This window comes from Ornithodoros turicata, chromosome 7, assembly GCF_037126465.1.
Source record: "Ornithodoros turicata isolate Travis chromosome 7, ASM3712646v1, whole genome shotgun sequence".
Lineage (NCBI taxonomy): Eukaryota > Metazoa > Arthropoda > Arachnida > Ixodida > Argasidae > Ornithodoros > Ornithodoros turicata.
Genome location: NC_088207.1, coordinates 45864823 through 45890637, shown reverse-complemented (window position 1 = coordinate 45890637; position 25815 = coordinate 45864823). Strand labels below are relative to the sequence as shown.

At 42.5% G+C, this 25815-nt stretch overlaps 1 protein-coding gene across 2 annotated transcripts; it reads left to right on the top strand.

Moving 5' to 3' along the window:
- Positions 1 to 10: 10 nt before the first annotated feature.
- Positions 11 to 25355, top strand: LOC135401274 (WD repeat-containing protein 81-like). 2 transcript variants are annotated; one of them, XM_064633565.1, is made up of 34 exons: positions 11 to 443; positions 1164 to 1339; positions 2046 to 2223; positions 3422 to 3521; positions 3678 to 3909; positions 4751 to 4994; positions 6053 to 6259; positions 7183 to 7326; positions 7404 to 7607; positions 8575 to 8778; positions 8914 to 8982; positions 9089 to 9165; positions 9402 to 9591; positions 10374 to 10561; positions 10632 to 10863; positions 12121 to 12393; positions 12662 to 12753; positions 13110 to 13350; positions 13788 to 13961; positions 14776 to 15001; positions 15290 to 15423; positions 15487 to 15606; positions 16126 to 16399; positions 18335 to 18493; positions 18758 to 18860; positions 18970 to 19127; positions 20255 to 20408; positions 20514 to 20638; positions 20760 to 20983; positions 21106 to 21236; positions 22892 to 23093; positions 23197 to 23296; positions 24419 to 24519; positions 24608 to 25355. In XM_064633565.1, exons 1-34 carry the CDS (start codon positions 357 to 359, stop codon positions 24734 to 24736), a joined length of 5652 nt encoding a protein of 1883 aa, XP_064489635.1. In that variant the 5' UTR covers positions 11 to 356; the 3' UTR covers positions 24737 to 25355. The 2 variants fall into 2 exon arrangements, with proteins under 2 accessions (XP_064489635.1, XP_064489636.1); XM_064633566.1 differs by lacking the exon at positions 18335 to 18493.
- The last annotated feature ends 460 nt before the right edge of the window (positions 25356 to 25815 follow it).

The following is a 25815-nucleotide window of genomic DNA, read 5'->3' as shown; positions in this document are numbered from 1 at the left end:
TTACGCTCTTTCCACTCTGTTCCTCTCTGTCTCATGTGTTGTTGTTGTTGTGTGCGAGTGGTGCAAGTTGTCGCATAAGTTTTATTTCGTAGTTCCTCTCATTGTTTACCTTGTAGCGTTGTTACTCTGTTTGGTGTTCGTGGCTGCACTGTATCGCTTAATTGTACCAGACGGATAATCCTGCCACCACAACAGGCGTCTCGCATTCGGAAGAAATCCTTCTTGTTGAGCTTGAACTTCTGCTGAAGACCATTCAGCTGAGATGCCGCTATCCAGCTGGTTGGCACACTCCCCCCTAATTAGAAGATTGTGAAGCCGCCCTGCAACAGCCTGGCGCTTCTTACATCGTCGTAAAGATGGACTTGAAACGCATACTGAAAGATACTATTGGTATTCGTGAAAGTCACGTTAAAGTTTGTGTAACAGGACGAGCACTTTGTTTGGTAAGCTTTCGTTGGTTTGCAAGTTTGCGACGTGCTTTTTGCGCGCGAACAAACAGTACAGCTCCGAAAAGTACAGCTCCGGTCAACCATAATAATAACACTGGAAAAAAAGTTTGGTCTCATTTTCTAGCGCGATAACAGCCACCCTTGGGGTACTGGGGGAATGTTAAATGAACAAAATCCTTGCATACTGGAAAATTTTGGGACGCGAAAGACAGGGACTGAAGGGAGCACACAAACACAAGCGTCCTTGCGTTAAACTAACAGAATAATTTTGTTCAATTAATCGCGTTCGGAAACCAGACCACATTTTTTCCAGTGTCATTATTAAGGTTGACCGGGGCTGTACCTCTCGTCCATCATACTTGGCGTAGGCTACCGGTTGGGATTCCCAGCAAGAGATTATAGTTAATCGCGAGGCCCATCAATAAGAAATTTCAGTGTTTGTACAGCGATCTAGCAAAGATAAGCAGAAGGATATGCACACAGAAAAACCGCGCAGCTTTATTTGTCACATCTACACGTTTGATAATGTGGCTGGAAGGAATAAGGAATTTTTGCGTTTAATATTATTTTTGTAGTGCCTTAACTGCATGACAGCAGTCTTGTAAATAAAGGTGAACTCAGAATAAATACCAAACCTATCCCAAGTACTGCGGTAACATTGACTTCTAAAGGTCTGCCCTTGCACACCACACATGCTGATGCTTTCACTTTCAGGCGCACAAAGAATGGCTTCAGCAAGTAATCGACACCAAAAGTGTGCCCAAGGAGTACTTGCACAACAACCTCTTGAATGACACTGAGTGTGAAATTCTGGTGCATCAGTCTCCTGCAGCTTTAACACCACCGTACACCTTTGTGTCGGTCCTTCCTATCAAGAAGATTGAAAACAGGTAATTGTGCACCATGTGTACCATGGGGCATTACTATAACATGGATGCTTGTACAGGGATATCAGAATATTTTTGTAATGGCAGGGCAAAACGATAATGCTGTGGCTTCCTTTCATGAAGAAAGTACGAGCAGTGAAAATCAGTGGAAACCAAATTAGAAACAGCTCTGTGGTGAACTTAGATCAGATGATGGCGATAAAAAGCAAAATGAATACATATTCGATTTGTTGGCGACTGGAAATGAAACTGTGAAAATGGTAGCCATTCTAGTTGGGTAGCTGTAGCAGGTAGATCATGGCTGCCTGAAATGCGTTTGCACATTTTGCTCAATTTGGGCACGTTAGCAAGTTGGAAAATGTGCCTACGCCTTCAGGTGGGAGCACTGCCACACTGCGTGATAAATTTTACAATTTACCAGAGAAAATTTTTTTTCTCTTTTCAGCATAAAGATAAGTTGTGAAACACAGTCGTATTACAAACACTCAACGCTTTGTGAACATTGCTCCAGACTTGTAAAAACCACATCAGGAGGTTTCTAACATGAAGTTTTTTTTTGTTCTCCTCGTGCTAGATCCTCATGACTGTCCCTTCTGTTTCTCGTAATTCTCTAGCATATTTTGCCCTTTCTTTTACTGATGACACTTTTTTCTGTTACCTCACTCACATGAGAACAACGCATGTAATTGTAATGAATCCGTTTTCATAGGTATGTCTCCTTGAAGCTAAAAGAACCATGGAGTCGCTCACATGACCTGGGTTACCTGGAGCTTATCCGCTATGTGTCGGAAACAAATTATAGAAACATGTGGAAAGAAGCCAACTTCTCAAACTATGGGTCCCTCGATAAGCCCATGAAGTACACTACCAAAGAGAAGTCTGTAAAGGTAGAGCCCATGTGAAGTTAATTTTTTTTGTTATGTCCCATCAACCGAAGAAAACCAGTTTAAAGGGGCACTAAAATGCAAAAACAACTTGCTCTCAAATGGAAGTCAGTGTTTCCATTAGTACAGTGCATACAAAATTAGTTTACACAGCGCTACCATTCAGAAGAAAAATGCAATAGAAACAGAGCTGCCTTTGGCGGCAATGAATGGGATCCTCAAAAAGCGAAGACTGGCAGCATCCGATTAGACAGCATGAAAAGCATGTGCATACCTGTCGTGTGTGTGCGTTCCGTACATGCGCGGCATGATGCACATTCTTGCATTTCTCAGTACTGGTTTACTGAATTGTAGACCACAACAGTTATTACAAATGTTCCAGTGACATCAATTATCTTCACGTCCTTCGGACAGTGACACCAGTCCATTTCGAACTTGCACTGTGTTTTTCGTCGGGGTGGCTTTGTGGCGTGGCACGTGTGTGCACGCGAAGCATGGACTAAAAGCACTAGATGTATACCCGATGCATGGGCTGAAGTGACGTTCACTGCTTTGTGCCGAAGCAAGAAAGAGTCAGGTATAATTGTGACTGTAGCTTTGTAACGGAATCAAAGCTTTGAATTATGATAACAAGTGGGAAATTATCGTAGCATGTAACGTAATTTGAAGTCAACCTGTTTTTGCATTTTAGCGCCCCTTTAAGAGTGACAGGACTCGAAGCAACATGATCTATGAGCCACTATGAGCCACTTATGATCCACAGAGTCACTGTGTGGAATAGTATTTCAGTTAAATTTGCAGTTAATTATTTCTAACTGAATTCCATATAGTCAGCACTTCTGCTGCCGTGACGTCCCTTTGAGTAGAGCATGAAGTTTTTGGGAAATATTTCTTTGTGTGTTTGAGTGCAAAAATCGGGTAAATAAACAAGTTAGTGTGCATTCCTACAGACGTCTTAGTGAGGGCAGTTTGTCAGGTAAAAATCGGCTTTCACCCTAAAGACGCAGCCTTCAATTCGGGGTGCGAATTTGGGGAATAATCGGGTTAAACCCTAAAACTTCATGCTCTACACATGATGCATGCATGCTCAAGTATGTGTTACTATCAGCATGAGTTCAAGCTCTTGATGCACTTCTGCAGAGTGGTATTTGGCTAATTTTGGCTATTTATGCCATATCTTCCATTTCTGTCATGTTTGAAGGAATACAACACCACCGTACGAGAAGTTCTGCACAAGCTTTATGGCTGCCCAATCATTAGTGTTTGCGAGGAGCCAACGTGTGAGGGAGGCGGTTCTAACGGTTAGTGAACCCTCAGTGTGAAGCCTGAGATTGTCTGTTCATTTGACTGACAGGCCACCAATGTGGTTGACACTTCTGCACACTTCGTGAAATTTGAGCCGGTGCAAAGGCCACGAAAGTTCACGGGACGTATTGACAAATGACGTTCGTTTCTAGGGACCGAACAGGGTCAGACTCACCCAAACCTTGTGCCAGCAGCGTTTGTAGTAGAAACAAGTTCAGAATTTCTGGTATTCCTGGAATACCGGGAGCACACGTTAGAAGACTGTGCAATGTTCAGCTCGGCTGTTCTTGTGGGATCCCGTCTACTCTTCATCGTGTACCAGCTTCTGAGGCTGCTGCGGTACATCCACGATCTTGGCCTGCCACTCGGTCCTATGACTCTACGGTTTGTGTCACACTTATCAGTGTCATCACACTTATTGTCACACTGTTGTCACACTTATCAGAAGAAGAACAGTCTCTGTTCGAAATATCGGCGGCTTCTGTCCTGAGGCAACTCCCTTCCTACATCTCTACCGGTTCGCTGGATTCCTACCAATCTACTTATCAGCGTTGTGCTATTAGCAGTGAAGACGTTTGCTATAGTGACCCTGCCTGTAGTAAAAATGTGGCTGTTATTGACACCTAGAGGTGCCTTAAGTGTCATGATTGCCTTTAGTTCCTACAATTAAAAGGCTATTGTAAGGATAGGATTATAAACAAAAATGGCACCAGGTTAGTTAAACCATGGAGATATTTTTCTGTGGAGTGCATTTTTTGGGCCAGTTCACAAAATATTACAGAAAATTGTTCGGAACTGCCGTACTATAATTGAAAGTGAAAGGTCATGGAGCATTCTAATGAAAACATTCTAACTAAAAGAATAGCTGTACATACAAACTTACAGCATCGATATTCCTCAAAGAATTATGCGCTTATATGTATCTACTCAGATACACTCAGAGGAGAACTGTCCATAGTCCTCCATGCTAGAGCCAGTGCATGTGTGTGTAATATTTCAAAGAACCAGTCTCAATGATTGCACAGTTTGTATGTTACTCAGGCAAGTCAGCTTAGACCTCATTGGCAGAATATATTTCTGTGGTCAAATATTTCTTTAAGTGCAGCTATTGAAACGAACAAATCAAAAGAAATTCTTACACACTCTGTAATATCATTGCCAATTGTCTGCAGAGAATAACACTTATGTACATATATATATTTAAGCTTGCGCATTATACTCCTAGGGACATTAACCTGGACAGCAGATATTGGATGCAAGCTGTACCACCCTGGTGGATTGCTTTAGAAAAAGAATCCAAAGGTGAAATGCACCTTGACTCTACTGCCTCATCCTCTCGAAAATCATCTCCTCAGAAAGATCTTATGAACGATAGTTCTGACAATACTGAACTGCAACTTAATCGGTTAGTGGACGACTGGGTTAAGGGTGGACTTGGCAACTTTGATTACCTGATGGCCCTGAACAAGGTACGAACCTATCCTTCGAGAATTTCATCTGCTATGTACACCTTTCTACAGGGTGTCCACGCTAACCATAGACAGATGTTTTTTTATATGTGCAGAAATCATTTTTTCGCAGTTATTTTTTTGCAAGGGCACCAGCAACCTCCTAAGTCAATGTTGTATTTGTTAATTAACTTTTTAATTATTGGAGGTAGAAGCTCGGCTCAAATGCAAAACCGGTTTCCCTCAGTGCGCTGATGCCGCTGCCGTTTTAAAAAACTGCAGCATGCCTTCTCCCCCGTGTTTAATGAAAAGGGCAAAAAGAGCTCACGTCAAGAATTACCATCACATTGACATTATTTCAGGGCTATTTCCTCGTGCTATAATCCTCTTGAGCGGCATCAGCTCACCGGGGGAAGCCAGTTTTGCATTTGTGCTGAGCTTCTATCTCCAATAATTAAAGTTAATTTAAAGTTAGTTAATTAATGAAACCTAATTAATGCATCGACTTCGGAGGTTGCCGGTGCCCTCGTGTGGTGTGGCTTTTGGCGTAGAACATATTGTTATCGCTTAGGCGCTTATATTATAACTTAAAAAAAAAGATTTTTCCATATATAAAAAAATTAGTCTATACATGTAGTTAGCGTAAACACCCTGTATGTGCATGAAAGAACTGATCTTCTGAGGCTGGAACAACATAGAAGGGACAAATACATACAAGGCCTCAAATTGCCTAAGACCAATTTGTCCCTTCTATGTTGTTCCAGCCTCAGAACATCAGTTCTTTCATGTTCATCAGTTGCCGCCTGCGTCGATCCCGTCGTATGAATGTGTGTGTGAGTGAGCAAAAATGTAAGAGTGAAAGGAGGATGAGTCAGAGAGAGTGGCTGGTTTGTCCCTTCAGATGACGCACCCTGGAAGTCGCTGAGAAGGCGTGTTAGCTTAGCTCAATTGGTAGAGCCCTGGACCGGCAATCCAGAAGATGTGGGTTCGAGTCCTACAGCTGGCTAACCTTTTCAGTGACTTTCATCTTTCACCCTGTATGTGTTGGCTTTATTGTATGCTTTTCTCTTTTGGCCCAGCTCTGTGGGAGGGAATTCGGAAACCCCCGACACCACCCGGTGCTTCCGTGGGTACGAGACCTGTCACACCCTGATGGTGGCTGGCGTGATTTGACACGGTCAAAGTTCAGGTTGACACGCGGAGACCAGCAGTTGGATGTCACTTACGAATCTGCTGGCGTTTTTCACACGTCATCGACGACTACTGCTGTCGACCGTGCCGTGCAGGTAAAGCCATCGGCATGTTCTTTGCAGGCTTTGTTCTACATGCTGTTTGCACTTACTTGAACTTCTGTTGTAATATTTTAATATTTGCAGTAATTGGAAGGTAAGCTTCATAACATCCTTTTGTACTTTGGGCATCTTGTATAATAGGACTCATCTTGTGTCATGTAAACATATGGCAGAGAGTACCATAGTATGCGTTACTCCAGAATCTTCAAAAATTTGCTTTGAAATCTCTAACGAATGCACACGCTTGTGCAGTGAATTCAAGTGGCTGTATTGCCATTACCTTTTATAAGGGGCTTTTATACCCGGGTCACACGGGGAGCCTAAATGGTCATTTAAACCAACGGCGATTGGACATTGTGTTAGCGCCATCTAGTGTATAACGTGTCAACCTCTCAAGGAACATTACATCCATTGCTCTGTGAAAGGTTGACACCTTACACACTGGGTGGCGCTAACGCGCATGGTTAATGTACGTTAGCTTAAATAACCATTGGGACTCCCCGTGTGACCAGGGTATTAGTCTGTAATTTCTAATCTCCTAATGTTCTGGTTTGCTCTGTACCATCCAGTTGACATTCACATCATAAGGCTTCCTAGAGTTCACTCGATGAAACATATTTGTCACATACCTAAGTTACCCACAAGTCCTTTCACTACGCTTTGTGCATCTCTATTATGCAATGTTAGCAAGGTACATGGCTCCTGACAAACTCTGTGGAGGTGCACTTGATAGTTCTTGTGGCTTGCAGTGCAACCCCGGCATCTTCTACACTGATGGAAGTGAAGTGCTTATCTGTTACGTTTAATCTACATCTTGCATTCTCAACAAATGTCAGTTCTGATTTTTGTTAGTGTGTAGTTGCATTCTGCTTTGTACGTCTTGACGGGAGAAATCTGAAGTGGCTCATAACATTTAGGTACCTCACCATGTGTCCGAAACGCTGCCAGATATCACATATTATGTGTACATGGCAAGGAGGCTCCCACGTAGCATTTTGTGCCAGCATGTCCGACAGAAATGGGTGCCAGCTGAATACCCTGTTTCGATACAACGGCTGCAGGTTCGTTTCAAGCAGTGCGTCACCATGGTTGGTCAGAAGAGCTTTATTGGCTACACGACACTGTTATATTTCCATAGGAATGGACTCCAAACGAGTGCATTCCAGAGTTCTTCACTGACTCCAGCATATTTAAATCAATCCACGAAGACTTGCCAGACCTAGAAGTGCCTTCATGGTGCAGTGGGCCGGAAGATTTCATTGAAAAGCACATGGCTGCTTTGGAATGCGACAGGGTGTCAGAGCATCTTCACCATTGGATAGACATCACGTTTGGATACAAGGTTTGCTTGTCTTGTTGATTATCTGCATTGTATACAGGGTGTCCCACCGAAAAAGGGCCAGGGGCTAAAAAAAAGACGGAGTGCTGGACACAAATGGAACCAGTTGTATGTGTTTAGCAGTTGTGTGGTCTATCCAAAAATATTTTTTTCATCGCCCCTTGTTAATTAATTAGCGGTAATTAATGTGGTTGACGCTTAAGAATGTAACATGTAACTTCATGTAACACCTTGCTGTTATAATTTGGTATAATTGATGAACTAATATAATTTCTAATTTAATTACTGTACAAGTAGTAATTTCATGAGGATTAATTTCCACAAATTTTGTTCATGCAGTTTTTCTTCTGTTCCCATGAAGTAAGTGACACCTCTTAGAAATCTGCTGTGCAAGGTCAACATTCTACGAAATTAAGGTTCTGTGGAATATTCCCCAACCTTCCTCCATCCGAATTCACAAATGATTAAGACCGTGAAATTGACCACTTACGCAGTAATTAATAATATAAAATAACCTAAATTAAATTCAAAGTCACCAAAATAAATTATACTATGTCCCAAACCTCGTGGACCTCTGCAATGGAGAGAGCCTCCAAACATTTTTTTTCTGAAGCCAGCATGTTAGTCTCTTAAACTGTGTACTGGAGCACTGATAGCAGTTAACTGGTATCTGTGTTTTATTGAACTGTTCACATTCAAGTTTTCAGCATGAGCGTGTTAGCAGAAACCTGTTCTACTCACTGTAAAGCTTCTGCTTGTTTGATACATAGGTACATTGCCACGTGTACAGATTCATCTTGCTGTGAGGCTGTAGTGTGCAGGGGTGTGGGGTGGGGGTGCAGGGTGTGGAGGTGTAGATAGGGTAGGTTGGGCAGAAGGTGATGGGGGACTGTGTTTTAAGATTCAGTTCCTGGTCAGTTTGGTGATATCTGCACATCACCATGGCTTACACCACTTCACATCACCATAGCTTACAGGAGCAGCAGCCGTGAAGAACAAGAATGTGTGCTTGCCATTGGTGGATGAACATACTTCGCTGCATAACTGTGGTGTCGTTCAGCTCTTCACAGCGCCTCATCCCCACAGGGCCGGTCCCAGCATCTACTTTTCTCGTTTCTCTGCACCAAAGACGTTTCGTCTTCAGCAGCCGCGTTCAGGTTCACCCGTGGTCAAGGTTAGTTGAATGGCTACTGAAATAGTGTGCAGAAATAGTGTGAAGTAGTGTGACTTCTTTTAGTGTGCAGTAGAGATTCTATGACATTGTTGTTTGTCTGCTTCATTGTGGTTGTGCTCTTTGTATCCCTTTCAGCATTCTGCTTCCACTTCTGCAAGGAGAAAGAGCAGAACTGATGGTAGTTCAGAGAAGGATGTTCAGAATGTAAGCGACATGCTCTTCACGTGTACTCAACACTGTTGTTACAGCTTTTTATTGTTTCAGTTGGAAATATAAAATGTATATTACACAGCTAGGCTTAAATTTTCAGTCAGATGCTAAGGATGGCGGTGAAGATGAGTCGACTGATTCAAGCCAGAAATACAAGAAAGTGGCCAGCATTGTGAAGTAAGTAGGGTGCATTTTGACATCCCACCGGCTGCATCTTCATGAATGAAGATAAAATGACTGTCCTCCGTTGTTGTTTTTTTATTTCATTCCCTTCCTGCGAGTCGATTTGCCCACCACATGCCAACCTCGTGGAATGTTTTGTCGGGTAAATGTCATCGGTGTGCCAGTGGAATCTACAGTGACGGCTGTGAAGCAGCTTCGCAGAAGTTTTTACTAATCTGCCATCTTTGCAGATCATGGTCGGTTGGCCAGCAGCTGTCCGGCAACCCAGGCACAGGAAGTCTTACGCTTCCTGAACAACAGACAATTGTGCTTCCCAAGGACTACAACCCCCTAGTGAAGCTACAACAGCTTGAAAGCCTGTGCTCTTTCTCATTGACCCATGCACCCTACGCTGTGCCTTCATTAGCACTTTCTGCAGATGTAAGTGTGGCTGAGCACTTGATGAAAACTTTTATCTCTGTGTATATGCAGGGCCTGTCTGTACTAGAGATGCAAAATTTCCGGAAATTTTGCATCTCTAAATTTTAATTAATTACTAATTTAAATTAATTAAAAAAATTTAATTTAATTTTTAATTTAAAAATAATTAATTTAAATTAATTTCCGAAAATAAATCTCGAAATAAAAAGAATTCTGGAAATTTTGCATTGCTCGAATAAAGCCGTTTTCTTTTTCTGTTTTTTTTTTCCCAAAAATTGGAAAAAATGGAAACAAACGCAGTTACTGCTGAGTCGAAGCATTGCCGGCCAAGCCACAGCCTACAATGAGCTAGAAACTTTAGTAGTGTTCACCCTCTAGGCATAAATGCAGAGCAGAGCATCCCATGAGACTGCTGTCTACTCAGCGATAGGTAATTGGAACAACCCATCCACTCTGACCAGAACTCCGACATTATGTGAACGCGATGGCGATCACTTGGTGCAGCCAGACGGAGCTCTAAGTTGGCGGTTGTTGGCGGATTAGAGGCACCTAAGGCACTGTTGGCGGGTTGGAACGCATCGAAGGCATGAAAATTTACATTTTTGAATTTTGTCGCCCGGAAATTTTGGGCAATTTTTCCGGAGACGAGAAAAAACCCGGAAAAAAGCTGTTTTTTTTTCCCCCAAAATTTCCGTTTTTTTTTTTTTTTCGGGTCTTCGCATCTCTAGTCTGTACTAGTCGTATGCACAGAGGTAAGACTTAATGCCCTACGTGTCTTTCAGAAACTGAACAGTCGAAGCCCGTCCCAAACCGGACACAATGCTCGTACCGCAGATATGTTTGTTTTGGGCTGCCTGCTCGTAGAGATGTCTGCCTTTTCGAGTACAGCACCATATGCGTCCAGGGACTTGAACTGTCGATACGCTCATGCCGTCCACTTCTTGAAGCTTTATTCAAACAAGCTTCCAAAGTAAGCTTCTTGCTACGTTTTGGTGTTTAACGTAAAATTATAACGCCGTTGACACTCTGTGCCGAGTCAGGTGCCTTCAAGCTGCTGTGCAGTTGCTCCTTCAGACTGGGAGACCTCGTCCCACCCTTCCTGATGGGAGCTTTGAATGGCGCTATCCATGTGTGTGTGACTCTGGGCTTCCACCTCCATCTGCTCACCAGCTACTGCAACCTTTGCTTCCTATCTTGCCATTTCCTGGCCTCTACCCTTCGTTGTACGAATTCCTAGCCAGAATGGATGCCCTACAGGTACCTACGGAAAAGGTATCTATCTGTCTAAGGTATCTAAATATCTGCAGCTCGCGAAATACAAAAAGATCCTGCGTGTAAATGTGTCCGCAAGTTGTGATTGCAGGGCAGCATTGTCACGTGATAAATTTGCTGTGGAACTTACGTTCTTCCATTCGTTTATATGGTTGACACCTAAGAAATTTTGTATAAGGTTAAATTAAGCAAATTAATGTAACTTATTTTTAATTATCAGTTAGTTTTTTAGATAAATTAATAAAACAGACAAATAAATAAAATAAAATATAAAGTAACCAAAGTAGATTTTATGCCCAAAAGCACGTGGACCCCTTTTTATGTTTTTTATTTTATTTCGCAGGCTTTCTCTTGCTAAAGAATAAAAAGTTATTTGTTGGGAACACGTTGATCGGGTGTTTCTCAAGGTACTCTACTAACTTTTCAATTGATAGTTTGGCCCCTCAGCCTATTTTAAAAGATGCCTAATTAATCTTATCTAATTAATTAATTACACAGAAAGAAAAAAAAATGCTGACAAATAGGATACATGGCTGCTAGCAACACTCGGTTGATCTCATTCCACGCAGAGTGCTCTGTCTGCTTTAAAATCTTGGTAGATGTTATTTGGGATACCCTATAGTATATAGATATGGTTGGGAAAAAATTGTTTCCTTTGGGTGGACTTGACAGAAGTTGAAACAGTTGCTGCTTCACAAAATAACTTGCCCGGTTTTGCGAGATAATTCATTTTTAGAGACTTCTGTTTTATGGTTAAACATGGTAGAGCCCATTTTTTTCCCTCATGATGGGGATATTTGCATTATTGTCACTTCGTGTAAAACCCGAGAAGCACTGGAAATTAACTTGCCAAAATGCAAATTTTTGCACCAATATAGGCGCTGGAGATTGTGCGCACAGCACAGCTCGTTTTCATCTGAAATAGGAGAAGTGCTTTTTTTGTTATTTTCCACCCAGAAGTCTCCTTTTCAACCCAATATCGCCAGACTTTACAGCTCACAGAATAAAACCTGATTTTTGACCCTGATTTTCGAAAGACATAAAACCTGAAAACAAGGCAGCCTATTCATATTCTTGGGTGTGGCGACACGCAGTAGTGTGAAGGCAGTTGTAGCTGCGTAAAGCCCTATGTTGACATGGTAGTATGTAACCACGCATCGTAAAGCCATAAAATGTAGTGTTGAAGTTCTTCTTTTCCGTTACTCAACTGTTCTTATAATGTTATATTCATTCCATCAATTCACTTCTTTACTCCAGGTGAAACACGCATCTCAAGAATTGCCCCACCTCCTGGCAGCGATTCGGGGTTCAGACCTTGAATTAATGATGGGCCACCTAAATGACCTGTTTTCTCATGAGGAAGTTTCACTGCTCGCCGTATGGCAGCTGTTTGAGATGGTGGGTCAAGCACTTGGTCCAAAGGCCACCTCTGAACATTTGCTTGGTGTGCTGGTGGCTCTCTTGGGCTGCGAACAGCCGACCACAAAACACCTACGCCTCTTTCACAGGTCTTTCCTCCTTCAACTTCAGGTGAGTTCTGCTCAAGTGTGCTTATTAGTACTGTTGTTGCTGTATGGTTCAGTGGGTGGCTCTCTTGTACATGTACATGTCATGTGTGAAATAATGAGAGTAGGAGGGGGATATTGCAAGTGTTACTTTATGGCAAAAAGGAAAACAGAAACGACAGTGCACTAGATACCGTTGTTAGAAGCTTGAATGCTCGCGCCCTGAAGGTGATGATGGTGATGATATTAATCCTGTCTCACAATATGCATATTTATGCGTGTATTTTGTCTAGGTACGTCTGGGGATGAAAACCTTCCTTCAGCATTTTGCAACTCTCTTAGTGGAGGCAGTTGGTTCTTACGGAGATGCTTCTTTTCAGCACATGTAAGCGCTGGGATTTACCTCAACCGCTACATACAGAATTACAGATGCCGCATGCACATACAAAAGGAGAAAGGCAAGAAAGCAAAACCTCACAAAACCTTTTCTTTTTTTAAATTTTATCAGTAGTAATATAAAAGGGACTATGAATTCGAGTTCTGTTTGTTTGGTGTCATCATATGATGGAAAAGCTTTTTTGTCTAGGTTGCTCAAGCACTTTAATTTTTGCTTTTTTTTTCTGCTAGCCAACTTTGAGGGAGGGCAGTTATAGTTATAACCGCTGTTGTTAAAGCAGGGTCTGACGGCGCGTCTGTCCATTATTTCTCGTGCTAATAGCAGCATTGTTTCTTTTTGTTCAGTAGTGTGCCAGGCTCTGACACGGTGCCACGTAAGAGTTCCCACTTAAGTGCTCCGGAGTTGGACAACCTCGGTGAAGCTGATACAACACTGCAAAATGAGCCACTACAAGAGTTCACTGAAGATGCACACATGCCTGATGACAATAAGCTGCCAACATCCCAGGCTTGTGAACAATTGCCCGAACCAGAAATATTTGTGCTGGAAACGGGCGTCGAGGAAAGTTCCTCTTCCGAGGACAAGGTATTATTTATACGCAGTACTGTGTTCTTTCTTTCTTGGTAGCAGTCAGTTTGAAACATAGAAACGTTGTAGGTCTGATGGCCTACAAGACTCCACAACAGTTTATTAGAAATAGTACCACACTGATCAAATGGTTCCACATTGTCTCAGGCAGGTTGGGACTGAGAAAAGAATACATGTGTTTGTTATGGTTCATTGTTTCGTAACAACATAACTGCAGGAAACAGAGAGGGAAAAAAAAAAAGAAAAGGGAGAAGATGAGCATTTTTAAATTTTTAGACGGGAGAGAGCTTCGTGTGTCATTTTCTACTATTTTTACTATAATTTTACTTTAATTACTATAATTTTAATTTAATTACTTAATTTTTTACTGTTACACATGCTACAAATGTTTTTAACGTTCACTTCAGCTTAATGTAGAACTATTTTTCTCCAAGGTTAGAGAAGACGAAGTATCCTCATCCTATCCTGAGGCCCACTTTTCAGTGTGGTCATCGTCTCCAAAGCATGAGCCGAGGAAAGAGACACCAAAAGACTCTGATGAAGAAGTGCAGGAAGCAAACGAATCCAGCTCCAGCTGTGCATCCTATCCTCCACCGAGCAACATTGAGGTAATATGCTACATTGACTCATGTCCTAACATGCATGTCATTAACATGCATGTCGGGTCAACTTGTCACAAAATATAGTGCCACAGCCGCACAAAATGCAGCCTATGTTATTCTCTGTTACATGAACAGAACATGAAATTCTGTCCGGCAACATGTATAATCCTGAGTTGGAAATTGTAGTTGTATGTGTGCTCAGTGGAAGTAAAAAATATGCTCACATCTTTACTTTTGATATGTGGCACTCAACTAAAGCTGTGTTCGATGGAATATTGTTGCAGACGAGAACACTGTTTTAGCACTTAGGGATCTTGTAGCATCAGGGCATACCAGCGACTATGCAAGTTATGTAAACGGACACCTGAACGCATAATATCGAGGGACATAACACAGCTGCTGGTGAAGCTACTACCACCTAATAAAATTATTTAGAAAAGGTGCCTGCACCACACACCCTTTTTTATTTCTCCCTCCGTTTCTTCCGAATTTCATTGCCGCGATTCAGGCCTTACCCATTTGGAGCCACTGGGAAGAAGCAGACGGCACTGCAGTGATCGAGAGACCTTGTGACATGAACATGAGGTCCTGAGACCGCATGATGTGGCCACCTTAAAGTGCAGCTTTATTTTTACAGAACTCATGATTGTTTTAGTTTTATTTCTGTTTTTGTAATGGAGCATGCTTTTAAAATATAAATCAAGCGTCAGCTGTTTAAATTATGTGTATTTCCACTGAAGCATGAAAGTGCAGTAGCCCTTCTGGTACATTCAGTAGTGACCACAACATTGTTTGTGCAGCTGTGTTAAACTCTTTGCAGGAGGTAAGGCAGGCTGAGAGACCACCAGTAGAGTCAAGTGGCTCCAGCAGTTCCAGTAACTGTAGCCTGAGTGACGTAGCAGCAGAAAGTGTGCTGTGGCTTGCACATCGTCTTGGACCCGTGCTAACGGCGCGGCACTTGACCCGCAATTTGCTTCGCATGCTTACGCTGTGCTACATGGGACCACAGCAGCTGCTTGAAGCTAATGGGCCACACCCACCCAACTGTAAGTTGCAGCACTTCCTAATCCGCTGGTGTAATTGATGAACATCCTCGTTGACTAAAGATGCTATAGTTAATGAAAATTTCTGAAGCCCACATTTTGCTGAGACCGTTGCCCTTGAGAGCCTCAGTTTTTCTTTCATTTTCACTATATCGTGGGCTACTCAAATTAAAAATGACCGCAAAAGAAACGGGGGATTCTGACGTGATGCCTTGAAGCTATCATTTTTAATCTTTCTTGCGTTCTGTCCCCTATCTTTTGACTATTTTGCGCAACTGCACCGTCTTTCAGGTGTGAACCTTTTCGACCATTGGGTCGTCGGCGACTACACTGCTAGCAAAGTGCTTGACACACTGTCAAATGTCGCAATGCTATATGGTGAAAACTTCATCACTTTCCAGTATCTCCCTCATTTGGCTGACTTGGTGAGTTCTTGGGCACACTGTGTTTCAAGAAATCTTTGCGTGAAATCTATTTTTGCATTCTAGCTGCGTTTGTGTAAGAAACACATGACAGAAACACTAGAAGCTGGGCTGCTAGGAGCTGTGTCACTGGTGAAGCATATACTTCCTTACTTGTCTGATACCACACTTATGAATCAACTGCAGGTGAGGTGTGCAATATGTAGTTTAGAATACGCACGTTATAAGCGGGATAAGCGCGAGTTGGAAACTTCAAAATAACATTTATCAATTTCGGGCATAAAGAAGTGACAAGATGTCTAGAGCCTGAAGTTTTCGGGAAATATTTTTTTCTAAGTTCGGGGGGTAAAAATCGGGTAAATAAACGTGTGCACTAAATTCATGCGAATTCGGGTGAAAAAACTCCCCGTATGCTAAATTCGGGGATAAATCAGACTCGGTTACTCAAACTAATTGTAGTGGTTTGCTACAAATGGTGATGTAACTGCATTTGTTGCCAAAAAAGCAAGTTAATGCATTCCTACAGACATCCCAGTGAGGGGAATTTGCCGGGTAAAAATTGGCTTTCACCCTAAAGGGTGAACTTTCAATTCGGGGTGCAATTTCGGGGAAGAATCGGGTAAAACCCTAAAACTTCAAGATCTAAAGATGTCCACTGTCGGCCTAACATCGATTAATATCTTTTCCATCTTCTTGTCTTTGTAGGAATTGGTGCTGAAGAATGTTGTGTACCCACTGGTTCAACTCTCTTCTTCCCTGCACTTGTGCTTCCCAAGTGGAGTGCGCGGCCGTCTGCTTCTGACCTACCGCATTGCAGATGTTCTCTATCTAGTTGGGCTGCGGATTGGTTTCGAGATGTCTCGTAGGCACCTGTCTGCTGTGCTGCGACGCTTCTTTTCTTCCTTTGATCGAGCACATAATGCAGGATCTGTTGCTGATGTACAGCACTTAACTCCATTAGAAGGGCCTGTTGATCCAGGTAAAAGTACTGGACCCTGATAGTATTTGTCGTGTTACGGTGCTCATCCTTGATTATAAGTAGAAGAGCATGCTTGTTTCAGTTTACGTTAGCGTTCAGTTACATTTCTCACATCCACTCGTTTTGTTTCTATATTTTTTTATTTTTTCATTGTTTTCACACAACACAGTTGTTGGGATTGTCAACCTCTTGTAGTTTTACACTGATGTTTTATGCATTTGTACCCTGTGTTTGCTAGACATAGTATGCAATTTTAACTATCACATTCCCATCACTGTTCTGGTGCACTATGACCTTAGTTGTCCGTGCACCATAAAAACTCCAATAATAATCATCATCATCATTAAACAAACAAACAAACAAACAAACAACAACAACATTTATAAAAAGAATCAACCCTAAGTGGTTAAATTTATGCAAGGCTAAATATGAGATGCTTGTGTTAATGATAACTTCCTTTTAAATGACAGTTACTGTTGACATTACTAATCATGACAAAATTTTCTCATTTTCACACAAGTTTAACCACTCTGTGTTGACATCATGGTGAACTTTGGGGTTTTGGTGTCAGTAGTACTGCTCATCTAGCAGTAGGTACATATTAAGTTGCATAGAAGCAACCTGTGCCCGGCAGCAGAAAGGTACTGTGCAAATCAAACTAGCTATGGGTTCACCAAACTCAGACGAAATGGACAGCTAAATGGAAATTAAAAGGAGCGGAAGTGAAAATAGGGCAACAGTAAAGTATCTTGTTCAGAACTGCAAGAGAGTCATGTAAGACGAGCCATGCAAACACAGAATATTTGCTGGCAGTGGTGTAGCCAGAAAAATATTTTGGGAGGGGTTTTATGGGAACTTTGCATAGGAGAGGAGGATTTCACCCTCGTTTCCCTCTCTCAAATGCACTGCCAAAGGTACAATTTCGGGGGGGGGGGACCCCTGAAGCCCCCCTCTGGCTACACTACTGGTTGCTGGTAGTCATATCCACGAGATTCAGGTGTGAGGCAGGAAGCAGAACACACAGTAGAAAGGGCAAAACTCATAACCAGTAATGAAAATTCAATGCAGTAATTTATGGCAAAGCCATCTGTTCCCAACCACAGGTTGCTTCATTATGGATTTTGCCCACTGGCATCTACATTGTGTGCGATCTTTTACTGAAATGCATTTTACATGTTTTCACACAATACTTCTTCCCATGGAATTACATGTTTCATAAACAAAAGATTGTAGAAGTGACTAAGGGTAATTTGACATAACATACTATACCCATGTGCTTGTGAAATACTAATATGCATCTCGCATGTGTTAATATGCTTGTTGTCACTGTCCACCTGTTGTGAGCCTTTCATTTCTACTTCAGGCGTCACACCTTAGAGAGACTGTTATACGTAATAGCACTGTTGTGGTGTTCACACTGATTCATACAATTTTTGTGGTAGCAAATAGCAGGGTGTACATGGAGAGACTTCCCCACTGCCATTATCACCAGATTGCTGCCATTATGAATGTTACATGACAGGTGGCTGGTTTTAATACTACCTAACCCATGACCTGGAAACATTGACTCAAGCTCGGATCCTGTAGCTTTAATTTGAGCATCAGCCACTGAGCAGTACTAGTATGCCACAGGAGCACTGTCAGTTATTTCTCACCAACCAAAGTTTTGGAATTAAAGCAAGCACTGCTTCATATATGCCATGAAGAATAAAATGACAATAAATGGTGACAGAATAGGAGTTCTGTTGTGGCTGCTCAAATTAAAGCTATGCAGCTTCAGCGGAACATACAAAATTCTTGCTTCAGATCAACCTATTAACGCTTACGATACTAAGCTGTACTGCTAACTAAGTTGCATGTGGCTTTCTGCATCTGTCTGGCACGGCTCCGTCGAATACCTAACCCACCAACTGCGCTATTTATGGTTTGGTGCAGGGGAATGCTTGCAGCAATCAATAGACGACTACCTCTGCATCAGCAAGGATGCTGCAAGCCAGGAGTACAGAGTAGGAACTCCCATAAAAATTCACTCGATATTTCCTCCGAAACCCGGGCCACCTTTATATGAGCCGACACCTCCTCTTGATCCCGCAGGCATGTTATTCATCTTGAGCATGCTACATTGCACGTGCGGTAGAAACTTGCCAGCTAATTAAACTGAAGCTTGAAGAACTATGCTCAAGTAGGTGATGATCAAAAGCTATATGCAGGCCAAAGTAATTTGTTCACGTGAGAAGGCAATTAATGTGTAAAGAACATGCTTCGTTAATTGTTGTCATGCATGCTGTGATGTGTGTTGCTGAATGTGGAACATGTCTGATCAATCATGCTTATAGCTTCATTTAAATTGTGCAATAGGGTCTGCTGCAACATTGGTGAAGGCTCTTGAAGAAATTAAAGAAGTGTTTACTGCAGAGCTGGCCTTCATGACATACGTACCTCTCTGCAAGCTAGCTGGAGGGTTAGTAAAAACGAATTAGATGGTTGTGAACGATGGTGTGTGCTCAGTAAGGGTAACACTGCAGAGACTGTGTGGTTGTGTGTCACAAAGTAGCATTTTCATCACACAGAATCTACATGGAGCAGACGCTGGAGAATTATGACCTTATAATGCGCCTCTGTGAGACCTATGACTGTCAGATCGTGTCTGAGGACAATGAGGCAGAAGGGGATGGGGGTTCTGGTAAGACTGGTTTCAAGAAGACCCATTACAGACTCCCATCCGCAGGTGAGCTCAAGCATCTTTTACCGTGCATTCACAAGAGCGACTTCCCCACGGAAGATTCTCGTGGAAGAAAAAGCGAAAACACTGCTCACGGGAGCCGTCTTGTTCCGTCCCGTGTTATGTTGAGCATTCACACAGTGCCGCGGAATATCGGCAGTGGCTGGTGTACTGCACACTTAGCAGACGACACTGGCAATGTCTTTTCCTGTCGTCTGCTGTGGAATATCTCGTGACTGTGTCGCCGGATATTCCCTACGGTTAGCAGTGCACGTGAAGGCATGACGTTGACGCGCTCGTGCTCACGTGACAGCAGAAAGCTATGATGTCACTCGCATCTTCCACTGTTGCATTCTTCTAGGGATGGGGAATGTCGCTCATGTGGAACACACGGTTAGCATGACACTGCATAACACCAATGTTGAGGGTATTGAATTTCAGTGCTAAAATCTGGAAGCTCCCTCCAAAAATAAATATTCGAGGCATACCTGGAGACTCAAATAGAGTTTCCCTTGCTTTGATAGGCACCGGCATTCCTTACGCAGAAATTCCTGATAATGTGAGTCACTGAGTTCGAGTAATTCAGTGATTGAAGTCAGTTATCGCCTTTAAGTGGCCAATATTGAGAGTCAATCTTGGGGAAACTGTACCATAAGGTCTTGTCAAACATTAGTACCATTAACCTTCATTGGTGGAACATGCTCCATAAAAAAATGAGAGTGCGACTGTTGGAACGCAACATCACCACAACGTCAGTGCCCGCTTGCACAAACGTTGAGGAAATTCCTCAGCGCCATCATCAGTAGCATTGCCAGTGCTGTGTGCAAGGGCAGTATTGAAGTGAGTAGCATGTGCCGAAGTATTACCGGAGGTACCGAGGACACCACTGAGGAATTTACTGAACGTTTGTGCAAGTGGGCCCTGGGACCTCGCTCTCAGCAATCGACCATAACAACATTGAAATACACGTCGCACCAGCGTTCAAGCTGATTTAGCTGTGAACATCTGAAAAATTCTGCAGTAGTGGGACAAAACTGCATAAGAAAGGACTGCTTTGTCAAAAAAAGATTGTGCATAAGTTGATGTGTTCATGTCCGATAAAGCATGACTGTATTTATCTCTTATACTTACAGGCCAGGACGAGACCATTGTTAGCGGCGAATTTGGGAAGAACGTTGAAATGGTTGGGAACCGTATTGATGTTCGGCTAGGTGAAGACAGCCGTTTGGTGGTAGCGGGAGAAGTGACGAATTCAGCGCCAAAGTATGATATTGATGTTGTGATGAGGTGAGTTCCTCGTAACAAGATTACGGCACGTTGTTCCTTTTCAATTTGTGCTATTTGTTGTCAAGATGTATAGTAAAGGCTTCCAATTCTCTGCACTTTATGCAGGAAGATGACAAATGACCATCGCCATCTGAAAGGAAACTGGTTAGCTTACTGGGAACACGAAATTGGACGCAGTGACAAAGACACTCACTTCAATTTTAAACAGATTAAGCTCCAGTCCTTTGCTGGTAAATCTTCCAGACCATATAAAAGCTCCTTTCTAGTGTGCTGTAATGTGTGATAAATTGCTGAACACTACACTCAATTGTTTCTTTTGTTTTTTTTTTGTGTGTATGTGTGCACTTGCAGGACACAGTGGCAGTGTGCGTGCCATTGAAGTGCTAGACAATGAGAACTCCTTCTTGTCAGGCAGTAAGGATCGCACTGTGAAGTTGTGGTCATTGCGTAGTTCTGGAGACGGCTCATCCGTGGTAGCACCTCAGTGGACCTACGGGAACCACAGGAAAACTGTCCTCTCTGTCAATTTCCTATCTTCTCTGCGTGTGGTTGGATCTTGCGACTCCTCTGTGCATGTAAGTTCTGTTGCACTCTCTTGCCCTACGACCTTGTGTGTCAGTATCCTTGCACGCGAGTCTAAATTCTAACCGATCTGACCGGTGACTGCCAGTAACAATGAGATGTCTCGTGCTGTCAGATTTGGGATCCATTCCTCGGTTCCTGCCTCAAGCAGCTGGATACGAGCAAGACTCATCCAGTGACGGCACTCATCGCTATGCCCGCCCCCAGCACCACTTTTCTTGCGGCTACTGCAAACTCTACAGTCAGGTACAAAATGCCACATTCATTTTTAGAATCGTTTTCAAGCACCATGTCAGTCCCTCAATGTATGTATGTATGTCCTGACCAGGAAAAGATGTTTTATTTTATTTATTTGTTTCATTTACTTATTTTATTTATTTCTGTTTTATTTATTTTGAGAATCATTTGAGAATCATTTTCGACCACCATATCAGTCCCTCAGTGCATGTATGTCCTATTCGCTGATCAGGAAGCGATATTTTATTGATGAGTACTACACCTAGCCAGACTCTTCGAAAAATTCTACATGTTGCAGCACATTCCTGGGATGTGGGTCCACCAGGTGATGTCCTTCAGTAAAAACTTGAATGGGTGTCATGTTATGTTCTTCCCAAGATGGAAGAATGCCATTACATGGCTTTTACATGGAAGAATATGCAACACGTCAGTTTGCGTTAAGTTTCTCTTTTGTAGCACAATGTCTTTGCCTGTGCATTGGCCAGCATAGTCCACCCACATGCTAAGCGATTCACATTCTATGTTCTACAGATGTGCGGTCACAAAGATGTGGAATTTACAGATTTGCAGATTTAGCTATGCTATCTAGCGCTAGCTATAACTACACGAGCAGTTATTTTTACCGATTCTGTGTCCGAAGTGAGCGTCGTACATCACGCAAGCATTTACGGCATCTAACACGAATATAAGGACAAAGTTTATGTAGTATAGCTGTCATGCTTTCATTTTTTTTTACACGTGTCTACAAAGAGTGGTCTGTAGAGCACTGCTTCTTAGGACATGGTCTACGGAAGATTACAACAGAAGAGAGACTTAATGGCAGCAGACTTAGTTTTGCTAGTGAACAACGCGACAATATGAGTTTTGTAGATGGCGTAAAAGTAGGGGTGTGCAAATATTAGAGTTCTAAAATTTGAATAGAGTACCAATGACACGAAGTATTTGACTCGCGAATCGAATATCCAATACATATTCGGTTTTCCGAATAGTCCCTGGAATATGAGCGACACCACCCAGAAAGTGGGCTTCACCTGATGCTTCCCTACATGATGTGAAGCCTGCTTTACGAAATTGCCAGTGCTGCAGGGCCAACACAGGTGGACCGTTGTTGTTTAACTTAAGACAGCATTAGCCCAGGTTACTCCCACGTGCACGGTGCCGGCGGGGGATCTTGATTTGATGTCTGGGAGGTTTGCCCTTAAAAAGTTAAGACTCTCGAACAATGCCTGCAGCCCAGGAACTAAGAGGGTCTCATTTGTTTGTTCCGCAAATGACCTGCGGATGTTCGCAGCCTCGTCTGTGTAACGTGCCGCTGTCTGACATCAAATTTTGAAATCAGGATAGTTACCCAGTAAGTGTAGACTCACCTGAAAGGCAGGAAACACTATCATGTAAAATTAAAGAATAGGGGCTAATTAATGTAGTTAATGCCAGAAAAATAACACTAAAGCCATGGGCTACGAATTGCAAACTTTTTGCGCAAAAGGCACATATTGTAAAATTTGCGCGAATATTCTATGTTTGATTCGGTATTCAGCATTTCTTCTCCCATTCGATTCGATATTCCGTTCGACTTCAAATATTTGGATTCGCACACTCCACACATACACCGTTTCCATCTGTCAACCTTGGGTTTTTTGTCACCATGGGTATTCCCATTTCAGATTCCTGGATGCCAGAACTTGGCGCTACACTCATGAATTCAAAGTATCAACGGGGTCAGCGGGTATGGTTCGAAGCATTGCAGTTGGGCCAAGTGGAAACTGGCTCGTCGTCGGTCATTCATCGGGTATCATATCGGTGCTTGATGTCAGGACGGGCTTCATGCTTGGTTCATGGGTAGCACATGATGGCGAAGTACTCCAGGTATGTTGTAGATGTTGCATACCTGGTTATTCAACTTATATCTATCATTATCGACACCAGGTTAGTGGTTAATGTTAATCAGGAAAATCGTGTACTGTTTCAGACGAAGGCCTTCAGTGACAAGTACTTTGTGTCTTCCTCATTGGATAATTCTGTTGCTGTTTGGGCAGCAGAAGATGCGAAGCCTCATAGTCATTTAAAAGGTGCCACTATACATTATTACAGTTGGGATCTTTGTTATACTGTGTCCTCCAACATTTTTCAGTATGGTGTCATCTATTATGGGGGAAAATGGTGTGCTGCAGAACATCGCATTTTGCAGCATGCTTCCCGTGTATGACGACGAAAAGACTTTTATAGAAATTAGAGCTGTGTTCCATGATGAGAACAGTATGACAATGAAAAAATGGCTAGGAAGCAAGCGAGCTGGTGAAGATGATGCATAATGTAAAAACCCAGTATGAGAACAGTATGGCATGTTGGGAAGTCCATAGGGAATATGGTACATATTTCATTCTTGCCACATAGTTGTCCATAGGTGAAAAAAAAAGGAAATAGGAAATACCAAATTGAATACAACAAGCACATTTTCTGTTCACTGTTTTGACATAAAAGAAAACTGAAGAAACAAAAGGGGTTAGAGGACGATCCAGCTGATGTGTACTTCTACATGTAACATCTTGTGTGGGCCATTAAGGCTCCCTCCCTTCCTATGTGCTTGAATGTTATTTGTAGGTGAATATCATAACGTAAATGGTTGATGTAGCATTCATAATGACCTTCAGACTGCCTGTTACTACTTGCTCTTGTGGTTAGCAGTTACAGAATAGTGTCACAATATGAGCTGTGCAACATTTTTCTCCCAGAATTTTTTACGCCAAGAGGAAATCACATATATCGTACGAAATCTGCCACAGTTTTTTTTTATTCCGTGTTAGCGCCACGAAGAAACTGTGGCTATGAGCGGTGTAGAGATGTGGACAGATGGAGAGAGGACAGCAGGAAGGAGTGGGGGACAGGGGGGTTAGTATGCATCCTGGGCCGACTTCAGGGGGGAACTGCGCCGACATTCGTCCGGAAAGTCTTCGGGATAACCCAGGGAAAACTTCGGACAGCACAGCCGGTGGTAGGATTCGAACCCACACTTCCCAGTCTTCACCGCAACCTTGGCTACTAATGAACAACCGGGACGTCTTACCCCGCACGGCCATGCCATTGGTGAAATCTGCCATAGGCTGACAAAAAATTGGTTGAGGAATGTTTGTTAGACAGCACATATACATGTATAAAAAAATTGAGAGGTGTGTCCTTTTGCTCATTTTCAGGAGCGACTGAGCCAGTAACATGCCTCAACCTAAGCCAGGGAGAAGTCATTTCAGGCACGACAGCAAATAAAATAAACATTCATTCCTCCATAGATCAGAGGGTACGTCGTATTGCAGCACGTGCATTTTCACAGTGGATGAGGTGGATGTATGTTAATTCACTCTCCTCGATTTTTGTCTTTCCTCCAGGCAAGTTTCACCACTACCAAGCTGAGGTCTGATACATTCCGAGGTATTCTTTCATCTATGGCTGTTTTACCGTTGAACAGGCTTCTACTCTTGGGGTCTGACAATGGAAGTATTACTTTGCATTGCTAGTTCACCAATCGAGGGAGCTCTCTTGAATATGTTCCTGCCCCCACTTCGACATTCAGCTGTGACATGAGTCATGGGAGCAAACAGTGTACATATTGGCTAAAATGAGCCACACACTGTTCAGCTTTGTATCCCATGCCAAAAAGAAAACTGAAATACTCGTGCTAGCATGTTTGCTGAGGCACTCTTGAAATATACCTTGCAAATGTTTCTCTGTTTATGCTCTGAACTATGCCCTTTCTTGCACATGTCACTCAAATTCACCTTGTGCTGTTGCTGTTGCATCATTCACAATGCTGAGTCCAAAAAGTAAAATGTCGAACTTTGCTAGTCCGTGCTCTGCCCTGCATCCACTCCAGTGGAATGCATGTTACCTTGTGTGACCTTGTCCACTTTTGCTTGTGTTTCTAATGTAATTGAGGGCATGATCACTGTTTTTTTTTTTTTACATGATGACTAGGTACGCAGAGGGAATTTATTGTATCCCAAGTGTCGAGAACTGTGATATTTTTGTTCTTTTTATATGCAAAATGGAAATGTACTTACAGAAATGCTGATGTAATCTCGTAATATTGTGTATTTGAAAAGTATTAGAATGCAAGCATTATTTTAGTACATCTTGCACTTTGTCTTGTCTTTCTCTTGATATACCGCAAAAAAAAAAGTCCTGTCCTACAATGATATTTTCTTTGATTGGTTGATAGTCCGGGTACTGTGTTAAGTTAAGTATTGCATAGGTGAACTAGATATTCTGTCAGCTTTGTGATGAAAAGAGCTGAAGACGAAAAGGAAGCTATTATGATGCTAATCTTCCAGGGGTTTAGAAGACAGGACAGTAGCCTGTATACCCATTGATTCCAAAAGTATGTCACCACTTAGTTCCTCATTGAGCACCAAAAACTATACTGATATAAAATTATAATGGCCACCACTCATCCAGAATGTGGGAAAACATGGTGCCCGAACTGGCAAAGTAGGTTATGCATCAGTAGCAGATGAAGATTTAGGTACTATTGATAATTTTGAGTCCAGATGGATAGATATAGAGAGATAGACAGACCACTAGACAGATAAGAGAGAGA

Coding starts and splice junctions, on each gene's coding strand:
- LOC135401274 (XM_064633565.1), top strand. CDS start 357: ATGGACTTGAAACGCATACTGAAAGATACTATTGGTATTCGTGAAAGT. Junction 16,400..18,334: donor AGAAGGGCCTGTTGATCCAG/GTAAAAGTACTG, acceptor GGTTTGGTGCAG/GGGAATGCTTGCAGCAATCA. Junction 21,237..22,891: donor ACTGCAAACTCTACAGTCAG/GTACAAAATGCC, acceptor TTCCCATTTCAG/ATTCCTGGATGCCAGAACTT.